The 14444-nt window shown below is 44.2% G+C and overlaps 1 protein-coding gene and 1 long non-coding RNA gene across 4 annotated transcripts in view; one reads left to right on the forward strand and one right to left on the reverse strand.

The window, feature by feature from the left end:
* CCDC186 (coiled-coil domain containing 186) overlaps nucleotides 1–10542 on the reverse strand; it is a 32118-nt gene extending 21576 nt beyond the window's left edge. The window contains exon 1 of one of the 3 annotated variants that reach the window (XM_042863724.1): nucleotides 10460–10542. Coding sequence is in view for 1 of the 3 variants with exons in the window: in XM_042863723.1 (XP_042719657.1) it covers nucleotides 10420–10529 (110 nt within the window). In the remaining 2 variants the exon portion in view is untranslated. Of the gene's footprint in view, nucleotides 1–4884; nucleotides 5040–10419 lie in introns of those variants that run through there. The other 2 variants (XM_042863723.1, XM_042863725.1) reach the window with 2 other exon arrangements.
* Nucleotides 10543–12665: 2123 nt separating this feature from the next.
* LOC122175737 lies at nucleotides 12666–14394 on the forward strand. Its single transcript, XR_006177496.1, has 3 exons — nucleotides 12666–12726; nucleotides 12827–12898; nucleotides 14324–14394. It is a non-coding gene; the product is annotated as an uncharacterized LOC122175737 (long non-coding RNA).
* The last annotated feature ends 50 nt before the right edge of the window (nucleotides 14395–14444 follow it).

Below are 14444 nucleotides of genomic sequence, written 5' to 3' on the forward strand. Positions count from 1 at the left end.
AATTCATTACAGCAGTCATAACTTTCAGATGCAATCTCATCCTGCTATTACTGGATAAATTAGTCTATGTATAAACAGAAGCATTTTTTCTTTAATTTACAAATTCAGCTTTGCTTTTCCAACAATTACATCAAAAGCAACTTTGCCATCTTGCAACAAGAGGCATTTTTATACTTGCTTTCTCTCTCGTGCTTCACACAAAGCCGTTCAGCTACATGCTGCAGAATGCATTTGGACTCAACCTGAAAGGAAACCCTTTGTAGCACTTGCCTTCTCCAGAGCCTCTGCCTTATTAACCAACATTAAGTACTGAGCCTTGTACCACTAAGACAGTGGGACACACAAATTCCATCATAACTGTGACTTATTGCTACCATTGTCACCTTTCTCTATTCGGAAGAAAATCAGATAAGGAAAAAAGCTGCAGCCTCAGCTGGGCTGTTTCTACCTGGAAATCCTAGCAAATGAGTCCCACTCCTACTCCCCAAACCCAGCATCCGTTCATCAACAAGAGGAAGCTATAAATTGAACATAGGACTGAGAGTAAGAAAGGGAACATGCTGTGGTGATAGTCACAAATCATCAAAAGACAATTCTACACCTTACAGTAACAAGCAGACGACTTCTCTTTGGTTTATAAAACAAATCTGAATGATGCATCCTGTCCATGATGTCCACCCAACAGGACAAATCAATAGGAACAACAATGAAGCAACAAATGAACACAGAGGTGGGAATGTGGGTGTTTTCAATATAACAAACCATGTGAAACTTGTGAAAGTTTCCCAAGCTTTACAAGGATATTAGCAAAATCCATCACCCCACCCCTTTGCTTCCAAATATTTACACATCAGTCAGTCCTGGAGCCAACAAATCCATCCACTTTGTTTGCACAGCCCAAACAACTGCTCTTTGGGTATCTCTACTTTTTGATAACTTCTCCCAGTAACAAAAGGGCAGCGTGCTGTTGTTGCTCTAAAAACAAACCAAACCCACAGACAGCCTGTATCAGCAAAGAAAATGAATGCAGCTAAAAGAAAATTATTCAGCTTGATAGCAGCCGAACAGAACTTGCTCCTACTTCATTAAAAAGCTGTTAAAAATAATGATTTGAGACCAGCGGATTTAAGAGTCAATAACCATGAAATAATGTGCAAATGTGCAGTTGTTCACATTCCTGTCACAGCTTGCAGTCCCCACACTCAGCAGACCTGGCCATAGAAAACTGCAGTATTAGCATAAAGCCAAAGCACAATTTTTTTCAATGGCAGTCAGTGTTGTCTAAGTTCTTGCTGGCACTCTCTCTGCAATGATCAGAGAAAATCTTTGGCTTATTTTAAGCCCTTTCTGATGTACTTCCTAAAGCATTATCAAATCCCCCAAACGCATCGCTGTTAGATGTGTTACTGCCTCAAAGCTGCTCCTTGCTGCCCAGTGCAGTTAACTCCCACAAGAAGTGGTAAGATGAGGCATGGGAACTTGCAGGTTGCTTGTCATATCTAAAATTTCCAGTCCAGTCAGCAAACCAGATGATATTTCTCCTCATAAGACAGCAACAGGTGAAAAATAGAAACCGTATATTAGCAAGAACACTCATTTTTCATCTTATTTCCTTCAGCAAATGTAACTGTGAATTAACGTTAGAGACTAAGACAAATCTCTCTGGAAGCAGAAATAAAATTATTTGCATAATTCAAGTAATTGCAGAGCAATAACACACCACTGACTCCACGTATGATGGGCTATCATCAAGTGTGAACAAAGTTTAGGTTCTGAAATAACTCATGGGAAAATCAAACAGTGACTGCACTGATCTTTTAAAGCATGAAGAGTAAATTAAGAGCAAGTCTAGAAACACTGAATGCTTAACATTTCAGTGCTGCCCAGAATACAAGTTACTACATTGAAAGCATCCCCAGCCTTTCCAATGCCAAACTACTTTACATTTATCCACTCACATCTATATGAAGCTGTTCATGCCCTACACAATTCTCCTCTCCTACCATCACTAAATAGGACAAGTTTTCATGTTTGAACTACTATCTTTGAAATAGAAATAAAACTTCATCAGTTTATCTTCATATTGGAGTAACTGCCAATTCCAGCCCACCCTGACCATCAAATAGGTCTCCTGCATATCCCAAGTTTGCCACCATCCACATCAGACACCAAAATAGAGTAGATAAGACCAGACAGAAAACTGCAATAACGACTGTCAAGAAAAGGCTCCCACTTCGTACACAAAACTCTTCATGCTAAAGTAACTTAACAGCATCGACACCACAAAGCTAGCTGCAGCCAGCAGAAATGAAATGCTACCCATTCACATCAAACATGCAAATACAGCAGGTCCCAAGTCAGGCACCTAATTAGACAGTAGCTGGTGGCTTTTCTATGTTTTGTATCCACCTTCTACTATCTAACATATTGCTATAAATGACTCTTCCAAAATCTAGGGAAATAATAAAGTCGTGGTTTCACTTTCTTACCCAATACTGCATGGAGAAAAGAAGATACCTTGGTGCTCTTAGCACTATCTTCAGAAGGTGCCTGCAGGCCTGCACCTAGAAATCAGTGAAAGCCAAGTGCTGCCAGGCACACACTGCATTCTCCAGCTTCAAGCAGCTGCCCTGCTCCTCCTTCCTCAGTGACTGAAGCCGAGCAGCACAGAAGTACCTGCTTTACCATCACTTCCCTATGAGACCTGACACCAGCACACCACCCCTCTGCTGCCCGCACTGCAGCCGGATGTAACCACCATCGAGTTTCTATGGAACATCCAAGGAGGAAAAGTCTCCAATTACCATTTCAAGACAGACCCAGCCCCAGCATGCCTGCATACATGCCTGGAATACCCAGTCATCTCCGGAGAGCGCAGCACGTTTGGTGCAACACGTGCCAAGTTGCGCTGGCCCTCAGGTTTCCTGCCAGGCCTGGCACTCATACAGAGGGTCTGAGCAGCCCTCCTCCCAGCCTGTCTCACATCTCCCTACCTGCACACATCCGGAACAGGTTCCTGTCCTAATGCACAGTGCCAAGAAGGCAGCTGTCTGCGTCTTCCCACAGCAGAAACAGAAAGCAAAGCAAGAGGTAATGCCCGATTCAAAACGTGGTGATAGGAGAAGGAGGAACGGCCACCCAGCCAGCCTCTCCTGCAGCCCCACTGGGCCCAGGAACAGAGCACAACCCACCCAATGCCTCACTGCACTGTTACACTGCAATACTGTCACGTTCACAAAAACCAAAACTTGGGTAGGTTGTTTTTTCTTCTTTTGTAGAGACTGTTTTGATTCTCACTGATGTATTCTTCAAAGAAGCACGCAATCCTCCACCATTATCTCACAGGATTTGCAGTAATTAAATTTAAATCTGCATCAACACATGTCCAGTCTAGCTATTACATTGGTACTTGGAGAAGTAGCTTAACTTCTGCCACAGCACACAGAACATTCATGGTTGTCACTGGAAGGTTTGCAACTCTCTCATGCTACTGTAACTGAGATGTGCTTGTCTGCCAAATTGCTGATAGCAAAACTGACTGGGATTAAAATCAGGAAGATTTTGATAGCCTGCAGATACAGTGAATGAACAACACAGCAACTTCTAAAGGAAGTCGTGTCTCACATCCATATGTGAAAGCAAGCAAAGACTCAGGAAATGAGCAGTATTTTTTTCACTCACTGTCTTTAGAACAGAGAAACATCCTCCATACACTGCTGATCAAGTGATAAGAAACCCTGATGTGACAGACATTCAAGCTCTTCAGTTAAGCATCTGCTACAGGACAGGTATTGATGATCTAGAGTGAACACTGAATACCTTGACACACAATCCTGCAAAGTGACAGAGACAAAAATTCTTCTAGGTCTTCTTCAGCAGCAGGCGCTGTAAGAGACTATTAAGCCCTGACCTCAGATAAGGTCTGAATGTACAAAAATGCTTGCAAAACTACTGCATGTAAGAAGTCAAAACTTACAGTCTAGTGGAATTCATTTGGATTATGTTCATTTACATTCCACTGTCTGCAAGCAATCTATCTCAAGGTTTAAAATGACTTAAAAATCAAGTCAAATAATGTTTAATATTTAGCTACTTCAGCAGTACAGTCCTGATCTGTAAACTAACCAGCCAGTAAGATAAAGGTCTTAACTTATCCCACTAAATCCAGCTGCTAAGCAGACAAGTCAAGCAGCTCTTTTCCTTAGACAAGATTTGCTCTCACTTCTGCAACCTGAGCACATAATGTGCTACACCATGTCAGTGTGATCTCAGAAATAACGTGTATAGATAACTACAGTACTGTATCCTTGCTATGATGATGTATTATGTCAGTTAGGTACTTGCTCATAATTCTATTTTTACAGGGAAAGAGAAAGAATTAGCAGAGCCCGCGATGGTATCTCTGAACATTTATCTGCCTGTTTACTAATCCAAGATTTATCAGTATATATAGAACAAATGTGTAACACGTGATCAGACATTCCTATCAATAAGTGCATAGGTATCAGAATACATGCTAGCAATGGGGAGCTTCTTGCAGGTACAACTCCATTAACAAGATTATGAATAAAAAACATTTCAGATGATACCTACATTGAACCACCATTCTAATTCCTCAATCCAACTTAACTAGAAGAACGCTGTTTGAAAATTTAAGAATTCTGCATTTCCTCTGTATTAACAGAGAGTTAAGATCTATCTTTTTAACTTCCAAGTTAAAGCATTTTCTCCTTCCTGCTCTCCTCTTCTGTTTCATTCTGCTTATTATCAACCATAAAGCGAAAACAAATTCTCAATTCAGAGTCCATTCACCGACCATGGGAAAAAAACCAGTTGTTTCTGTAACATGCAATCCTGCCTTTTCCTCTGCTGACAAGTACTTACTACTGATGAAAGATGTTCAGGACACATTCTTCCTTGGGCTGTCCATCAGGCAATCCACTATACCATTAAAAATCTTCACTCTCTGCTGCGTATTTCCCAGCCACTGAAAGATAACTGACAATGAAAAATAACTCACAATGAAAGTAATTCCCCATGTGCTTCTCACTGTTTGCACAACCCTAAGGGGAACACAACCTTCTACAGCCTGCTGGCCTAATATTACAGACATGCACCGACAACTTGGTACACTTGATTCAATGCCATGCCATTTCCAACTGCCTGTCTTTTCGGTCTCCTTAAGAAACACAAACACAACTCTTTTAAATCCTGGACCACAAGGAACTTCCTAAGCAGATGCACTATTAACGTTACACTGCATAAAACACACAGTTTGATCCAGGCCATGCCATTCTTACCTTCTAAAATGGAGAACAAAGAGGCTTTATTTCGGCCAAATTCAGGACATTTCTAAAGGAAACTAAATGACAGAACAACAGGAAGTATTTTTGAAGTTTGGCTATAGAGGAAATTTACTGTCAATAAGGGGAAAAAAAGAACTGTATCTTGTCATCTGGGAACTGCCACATTTGGACTTTTACCAGAAATAGAGCAAAGAAGGACAGAAGTGTGTGCCTAGGGTGGTATTGTAAGCAAACAGACTGGCTGTGAAGGTCCCACAAGATAAAAATCACTGCTGGAACAGAAAAAGAACATATTCAGGCCACAAAGCAGAGCTACACAGTCAAGAAAGGGGGACAAAAAAGGGAGGGAAGGAGCAGTGCTTCTGGAGTGCACACATTTAACAAAGATCTGTTCAAAGCAGAGTGGATTTTACAAGAGTGAAAAGTATTTTGAGGCATATAAGGTTCTGAACGAGGAGTAAATATTCTGTTAGCAAGAAGTTAATACGATAAATGTAGTTTACTGAACAGCAGACATACTCAACCACCCATCAGACAATATAATGGTCAGCTACAATCAATTACATCAGTTCCTTTTGAAATAAAGGGTCTGCATCATGTTTGGATAGATGCTTTCCCCCATAGCTGTGCTATGAGACCCTGTAGCAGAGCCACTTGCAAAGACAGCATCACCTCCTCTCCACCAAATGAGCATGCACACAATTTTAAAAAATAAATCACAAAGCCACAGTTCTCACATCATTAGCCATGACCACATGGGCTCTCCGCTTCTGGAAACCTGAAGAGCATTCAAAGTCCCATAATATTAGAAAAAAGCTTATTTTTAAGCAGAAGCATAACCTGAATTTACAAAACTATCTTCATTTCATATCTGTCACAACAGAGCACTCAGACTTCCTTTAAGCAATGGACTGAAGACTAATGACCCAAAGCTGCAGTGGTACATTTCAGAGCGTAGGTGGGGAACAAGGGGAGAAGTGATTAAGCATTCCATGGCTCATGAGCAGATGATGCCAAGAGTCAGCAGGGTATGAAGTACCATGATCAGGCCAGGCAAATGGACAAGCAACAGAAAACTCTGGTGCCACTGACACAAGAAGCTCACATTGCCAAAGGTAGGAATCTCAGGATGGATGTCACCTCAGTATGTATATAGTCACAGTGCCACTGTAGCTTCTACTGTAAACCAAATAAACAATGACACCTCTAAACAAAGTCAGTAGATTTAAAGGAAAACACCTATCTGTAGAACTGTTGCGCCCCCCCCCCCCCCAGCTTGCTTCACAGCAATTATCTCTACACTGTAATTTGAAATCATTATTTCTCAGTCCTTTCTCAAGCTCTGCACTGGACCAATTGCTGCTGTTACTTATTTTGCTTTTCTAGATGTTATCACACCAAAGTAATCTCCGCTGGAGATTCACCATAAAAATCTGGGTAAACACCCTTAAACATTTAGTCTCCTCAAATGGCCTGTAAAACTCACTAACCTTCCCTATCTGTACTGGTTTCTGAACTCATGGCAAACTGAAGTAAGAGAACCTTACCTCCTTCACTATGCAATTCAGCTAAATCAAAAGGGACAGGGATGGAAAGGTGCACAAGGCCAGACATTTCACAAACTAGCAACTGACATAAACTCAAAGCCAAAAAAAAGCCACCTATTCTCTTAGTTACAAAAGCAGAACGGCATGCCACCCAGTTTTAGAAGTGATGAAATAGCAGAATAAGGAATAGAGTTGAAAAAACATCAAAATATTTAAGAGAAAGCCAGAAACTGAACAGCTCTAGAAGAGATGATGTTCACCAACACCTCCTGCTTACCACACAGAACTGACAGAGGATTGCCATGAGGTCCTGTGCAACCAAAACACAGGAAGGCCAACAGTGTACCATGTAGCAAACAGAAGAAAACACCTGAGTCCCACCTGTACTGGACTCCCCCGCCATTAATTTACTTTCACCCTAGACCTAATACAAGATACTGGTTCTAAATTGAGCAAAATACACAGGACTTAATGAGGTATCAGCCAATAGAGCTGAGAGGGAAGATGTAACAACGGTCCCATCTACACTGAAAAACTAGAGGACTCCAGTGCAGACAGGATTTGTGTGATTCACTGTAGAAGCAGCAAAGCTGTCTGTGCTGGAACACCAAGTTCTCCAGACCAGGCGTAACTTTACACAGCTCCCTGCTGCAGCTCACACAAAGACTTGCTTTGATTTACATTCCTGGAGAGAGAGAGAGAAGCAGATGTGTGTGTATACACAGTGGATGCTCTCTAGATTTCGCTGCTTTTATCAGTGTAATACTTAAGCTCAATTATGTTTCTTCAAATCTTTATATAAATGCTGATCGTGTGGCCCCAAGGCAGTGTCAAAGTACAAAGCTCAGTATCACCACCAATTCTTTTGGCATGAGTCAAGTACAAGGATTACTCATATTTCAACTTTGCTTAAGTCACCAGTTAAGTAGTTGAGCATTGAATGAATTCCTTCAAGGTATTGCTAGGTTTTTCTCTTGATCTCTTTCAAGTGGTTAATATCATGGTCACATTAACTCCATATTCAGAACCAAGTAACAGCACAACTCTAAAATAAAGTTTACCTGTTAAGCTTTAACAAGCGGGACTGGATTTGTTCCCCTTTATAACACAAGTCATTGGGTATGCTGCGAGGCTGAGGTTTTTGGTTGTTTCACATACTAGACACAAGGTTAGAAGCCCGTGTCTCAGGGAAAAACATTTACTAACAGGCTCCTTCTACCTGAAACTACAAATAAAACTTCAATAATTAAGGGATTACGCACAGACTTGTAATCTTCTGACACTTGTTTTTCAGTACACAACTCTTCCAAGCCAACTAGTCTCACTTACAGCACTCAGCAACAAAGGCAATACCAGAAACAGCGCCTCGATAACCTTGCAGGAGGTTTAGAATCACGCCTTCAACTCTGTTCAGAACAAGGCTAAGTTAGCAGCCAGCTAGTTATTATCGCTGTCATGTCTGCATTCACATTCTGACACTGATATCATCATTTATGCAACACAGAGTGCATTAAGGGAAGGAAAGAAATGCAAATTATGACTGAGATCACAACATAGACAAAGCACATGTTCTATGACAGGGCTTCTCCTTTGTACACTGAGTAATAAGCCTTTTCTGTAAGGTACAAATTACACACTGGCACACCTTACAAAACTGTAGTGTCACACAAGATACTGGTCTTAGCTTGCTGGGCACCAAAGGTGCCAGTACATTTGCAATCCATGGCTATTTTCAAAGGGCATCTCCAGAACACAACCAACCACAGCATTACCACCTGCCTGACCTCTGCATACTGAAAAACACCACTCATGAGGATGGTAAGGCACTACTGTTTCCAAATCTGATCTCCTTGCAGAGTTTCTCCAGCATCCCTGAGGGAAAAGCAAACAGACAAACAGAAATAAGGAAGTCTTCAAAAATCTGAATGAATCAACCATTTGCTCTAGAAAGAATGAACTTCTGATAATTAATACGAGAGGAACTATTATCTACAATACTTCATACACTTCCTGAAGTCAGGACTGTGATTTCTCCTGCATTTCCAATCTTCAGAGGCTGGTTTGTTTCTAAGGAGACTTTTTTGCTTTCATTCGAGGCAGCAGAGTCTCAGTCTATGGTTTGAAGATAAATTATCCAGTAGGCTTTCCAATATTGTTTTTTGCAGAGAAAAATACATTCTGAAGAAGCCAAAACAGAACAAAGTATAGGACGTCACCTACTGTTGGAGCCCAGATATTAACAAAAATTGCAGACTAGTCATTCACCATATTGCCTTTTGCCTAACAGCAATCGGGTATCCATAAAAAAAGTTTACTATTTTTTCACAGCTCTTTAAAATGTCAGCTTGAGGAAGTTCAATATTAGCCTAAGGCAGTGATAAGCAACATAGCTATCAGGACCAAATAAACCATCCTCTGTATTCTTTGATTTCTCGGTCCTCTTCTCAATGCTTTGAAAGAGCAAATCTCACCATACCAATAAATATCTGTCAACAATTCCAAATCAAGTAAGCCTTTCAAAACAATAGAAAATATTGTTTTAAAGCCAAGAATGGACAACTGAAGGATTTCAGAAAGAGAAGAACTCAAAGGCAATACAGTCCAAGTTTACTTTCTTTTTTAATGAAATAGATGGCATTATAAATACCGCCTCTTGGGTTAGACCGCCTCTTGAAGCACCCTCAGAATTCCAATTTCTTATGCTTTCAGAGCTCAACCACCTCTAAAGTGAACAGCAACATAAGCACTCCCAGGAGTTGGTGATTAGAGTGATTACCTTTCCTTTTCAATATAAAAATACAGCTGCCTTTCATGCTGTTTCAGCTGTAACCTTACACAGCAAGCCACAGCAGTCACGTGGATTTCTCAATGCTCCGATTGTCACATTTTAAGTCCTGAAAACCAACTTTACAACACACAGTCAACCTACAATAGAGGCACACTATTACATTTCCCACCTTACATACAGATCTCAGTCTTACATGAGATCCTGTCCTGCTCTGCACAACCTCCCTGCAAGCGCGCCTCTATCAGACCCACCCCGGCAGGTTGTTAGGCAGGACGTAAGCCCAATCCCACATTCCAACACCGTGACCATCTCGAAGTCACAGCAAAGCTTCCAGATTCCAAACCCAGAAGAACAAGCAGCTCCCGCAAATGCCACCTGCAGAAACAACGACAGTACGGCAGCGCTGCAGCGGCTCTGGAACACGACCTTCCTGCTAACGCACCAGCCGCTGATCTTCGTAACCGCACAGCGAAATCACAGAACACCGCAGAACCAGACGGCACGACCTAATTAGCAGCACGAAGAAAGCTGTCAAGAGACAAAGCGGCTCCCGGCAGTCCCTGCTCAGGGGGCGCAGCGCTGACCGCCCCGCACCGGTGTCGCCTCCCCGGCCTCCCTCAGTGCCCCCGCCTGCCTCCAGGAAGCCGCCGCGAGACCCGCGGGCACCGGCGGCCCCCGAGCGCTGAGCCGCGCCGCCTCACCCGGCCCGCTCTACAGCCTCTCAGAACGCAGTGGGGCCGAGAGCCGGCGGCACGCGGGCACCCCGTTCCCAACTCACCCGCCTCTCCGCCGCGGCCCGCCCCGCGCAGGGCGCTCACCGTTCGCTACGAGGCGGACAGAGAACGCGCCAACCGCCCCATGGCCGCGCAGCCCGACCGCCTGACACATCAACAAAGATGGCGGCGGGCGACGCGACGGAGGGACCCGAGGGGGGCGGGGCTACGGGGGGGTGGGGCCGCGGGGGCGCGCAGGGGTGCGCGGGGGCGCGCAGGTGGCAGGTGAGGGCGCTCAATCGTGTGCGAGCGTCGCACGGAGTAGTGAAAAGTTAAAACGAACATCGCTTTGCCCGCAGCCCCACCGGCGTTCCTTATGTGGCTCCTCAGCGGAGCTCTCCCTCAGGCAGACGAAAAGGGCTCTTCTTCCTCGGCTCCCCGCAGCCCCAGCGCTGTGCCTCAGGCCATTCTGCTTCTCTCAGAATACCAAACTTGTGCCAAATTTCCGTCTCAACGCTGCCGTACCCCCAGGAGCAGCTGCAGATACTCAGGAAAGATAACAGCAGCGGCACAGTGAGCCTTCCCTGAAGTGCTGCAAATTAAATGCGAATGATTGAATTAGCTTTGCTCTTGGTGAGCCAGCAGCAGCTCCTATTCGGCAAGCACAGATGGGACGGAAGGCAATTTCTGAGTGAGGGAACTCACCTAAAGCAGTCATACACCTCAGCCTGCGCTGCAGGCATCAGCTCTGCATTGCAGAGGAAGCAGCAGAATGTGCCCTGGTTTTCCAAAAGGTTGCAGGTGGGGCTTTGGGCCCTTTTGTCTAAGAAAATAAAAGCGTTGATGTAATTTCCCAGTTTCTAGCTGGAATTTGTTAACTATACACAGCATCTTCATAGCTCTGTCCACCACAGGGGCTTGCAATCCTTCCTATGTTCTCAGCTTCAGGTGTGGCAAGTGGCAGCATCCCCACTTTGAAGGCTTACACGAACAAACAGGTGGCAATAAAATGTGCTGCAGGCTCAGCTGGAGGGATATAGCTGGGAGCAGGGGCAGCACTGCCTGGCTCCCCTGCTCTGCATCTATCAGCAGGACAGCCTGTTGTAATGTCATTACTTCAAGCTGATGGAATTCCACATAATGGCAAGGTTGCATAAAGAGTTATTATTTTGTTCATTAAGAATTGCTTTCATTAAGTAACTATTTTATTCTCGGGCTTGCTGTGAGTCTTCGGGGCACATCAGGAAGTGGGCATGGTGCTGGTGCTGCAGCCTGGCTCCTCCTGGTGTGTCTGATTTACACAGGATATCATTCACTCCTGTAATTACACAACTGCTCTGAGTAACTCGTACCAGGAAAAAGCTATTTCCATGACATGTTGTTTAGACCGTCCTTTGTTCAGCATGCGGCATAGCGGTGCTCCAGCTACTTCCAAAGCACTTGGATACCATACATTAGAGCTAATTGCACCTGCTACCATATTACAAAACCTTCACGCAGGCCCTGACGAGTTGTAGGCAAAGCTGCATTGACCTCCTGCAGCTCCCGATCAGCCTTCTTCCCATTTACCTTTTCCCACTGCAGAAGCCAGGCCTGATGTTTCTCCATTTAAAAATAGTTTCTACTGCTGCCAGTTCCTGCCCTTTCTGGTCTGCTGAGGCTCAATCGTTCTTTGAAACTTTTCGCAGCAAGAAAGCTTCATGCCAGCTCACATGCTGCTGAAGTTCTGTTCCCAGCAGGACACTCCATCCTCCTTTGGTTGCACCCTTTCCTGCCAATATTCTGTATCATTAATTAGCGTTGTTCCCAAAGGCTGGATGTGGCAGCCTGGTCTGGTGGTTGGAGACCCTGCACACAGCAGGGGGAATGAAACTAGATGGTCACCGTGGTCCTTTTCAACCCAGACCATTCTATAATTCCACAATGCGATTACATGGCAGTGCACACTGGCGGAACTATTTTGATTCACCCTCGGGGATGGAAGTGATCAGCCAACAAAAACGGAGACATTTTAAGTCACAGAGATTTCCAGCCTTTGCTGCGATCCCTTTACCCAAAACTCAAACGCCTGATAACAGATACTTATTGACCCCTTGCACCGAGTTTCTTCGCACACCTCCCGCACACGCACTGCGCACACCGGCCGGCCCGGCCCGAGCCTGGCGGGCAGTGCGCGCGTCCCGCCCCGCGGAGCGCCCTTACTTCCGGGGGCGGGGTGCGGCGCGGCGCTCAGCGGTGCGGACGGAGGGAGCGGAGCAGCGAGGTTTGCGAGTCCCTGAGAGCTGGTCCATGTATAGCGGCTGTGGCTGGTTGGAGTGAGCTCCTCCAGAGAGAGCTTCCGCAGTTCCATAGGCTTCAGGTCCCACCTTCAGGTTGTCCTTTCTAAAGCGATGTTTAGTCTTAACTTTAGAATGTGACTTTAATAAGTGCCTGAATTTATTTATTTGTTTATTTAAATCTGTGCTCCTGCAGCTGCAGCCCGCTTGTCCTGCGTCGAGGGGGTCATCGGCAGCATGGCCCAGGCACTGCCTGTGAAGGATGCAGGTAACGAGGTGCTGGTGAGGACTGAGAATGTCAGCTTTCTGAGGAGCTCCTCTCTCAGCTGGGAGGCTGACCCTGTGAAATATCTAACAAAAATCAGTGTTTTGTTTGCAAATAATAACTTTTTCTCACTGATGGCAGTCATAGAGTCAAGGGATGGAAGGGAGCTCTGAAGATCAAGTCCAACTCCTCTGCTAAAGTAGGTTCCCTACTTCAGCTTGAGAGCAGGAAAGTGACCAAGGGGGGTTATGAATATCTCCAGACAAGGAGACTTCACCGCCCCTCTGAGCTTGCTCTGTAGCCCTTGCAGTAAAGAATTTGATGTGTTCCAAGTTTCTTCCCACTGCCTTTTGTCCTATTGCTGCATGTCACTGAAAAGAGCCTAGCCTCATCGATTTCACTTCTACGCTTTAGATACGTGTTAATGAGATCTCCTCTGAGTCTTCTTCAGGCTGAACAGTCCCAGGTCCCTCAGCCTTTCCACATGGGAGATTCTCCAGGCCCTTAATCATCTTTGTTACCTTATATTGCAGCATGGGAATGAATAACTGCAATAAAAAATAGATTTTATCCATATGTATTTTAATTTTGTTCTTCTGTAGTTGTGTATAGACTTGATCATTATGCAGATTACCAATATGAATGTGGCTTGTAAACACAACTAACTCCTAAGTTACTGTGAGAATGACAGAGCACTGAAAAAACAAGCTGCCTAGAGGCATTATCGAGTCTTGTTCTCCAGAGATATTTGAGACCTGTCTGAATGCCTTCCTGTGCCACCATCCGTAGGGAACCTGCTTTGGCAAGAGGGGTTGGACTCTATAATCTCTAGAGGTTCCTTCCAACCCCTACAATTCTGTGATTCTGTGAATTGTTGTGAATTGTTCTAGACTTGGGTCACCAGGGATGCTTTAAATAACTAGGAAAAAAAAAAGCAACAGTATTTGGAGTACTGGTGACTATACTCTGCATGCAGTGGAGTTAGAATTTTTTCAGTAGTACTCTTTGTTTGTTTGTTTGCCTTCACCACCCTCTGATCAATACTCTCAGTTATTCCAAGTGGCAGAGTAAAATTAATTCTGGGAGATCTGAGCTAGCTTGGTAAGCAGCCCTCTGGAGACTGTTATATATGGTTCCACATTAGGCAAGAGTGATTAATTTGTTTGGATGGAAAGAGGGCCAAGTAAGCTTTATGTTGGCTTGATGGAGGATTAGCAGTGAAGCTGTTGCTCTAACTATACCACTGATGATCATATTTTCAGTAGCAAGAAAAATGACTTCAGAGTGGGTAATATTCCTGTAGTATCTCCACTGAATGCACTAGCAGAATAGTAAGAACAGAGAATGGTTTTGTTTTTCTGTAAATAGTCCATAACACAGGCAGGCATTTACGTTGTCAGATCACTTTGCAAATGCTTCTGTTCCTAGGAAGTTCCATGGAAAGCGCAGCCATTAGAAGAAAGTTGCCATTGACAGACGCAACTGATAATGGAGAAATGGTGAGTTACTGCTCTTTGTAATTGCCTTAAGTATTCTGGGCATTTCTAGA

This window comes from Lagopus leucura, unplaced genomic scaffold (assembly GCF_019238085.1).
Source record: "Lagopus leucura isolate 7727_CA_CO unplaced genomic scaffold, USGS_WTPT01 Super-Scaffold_741, whole genome shotgun sequence".
Taxonomy (NCBI): Eukaryota; Metazoa; Chordata; class Aves; order Galliformes; family Phasianidae; genus Lagopus; species Lagopus leucura.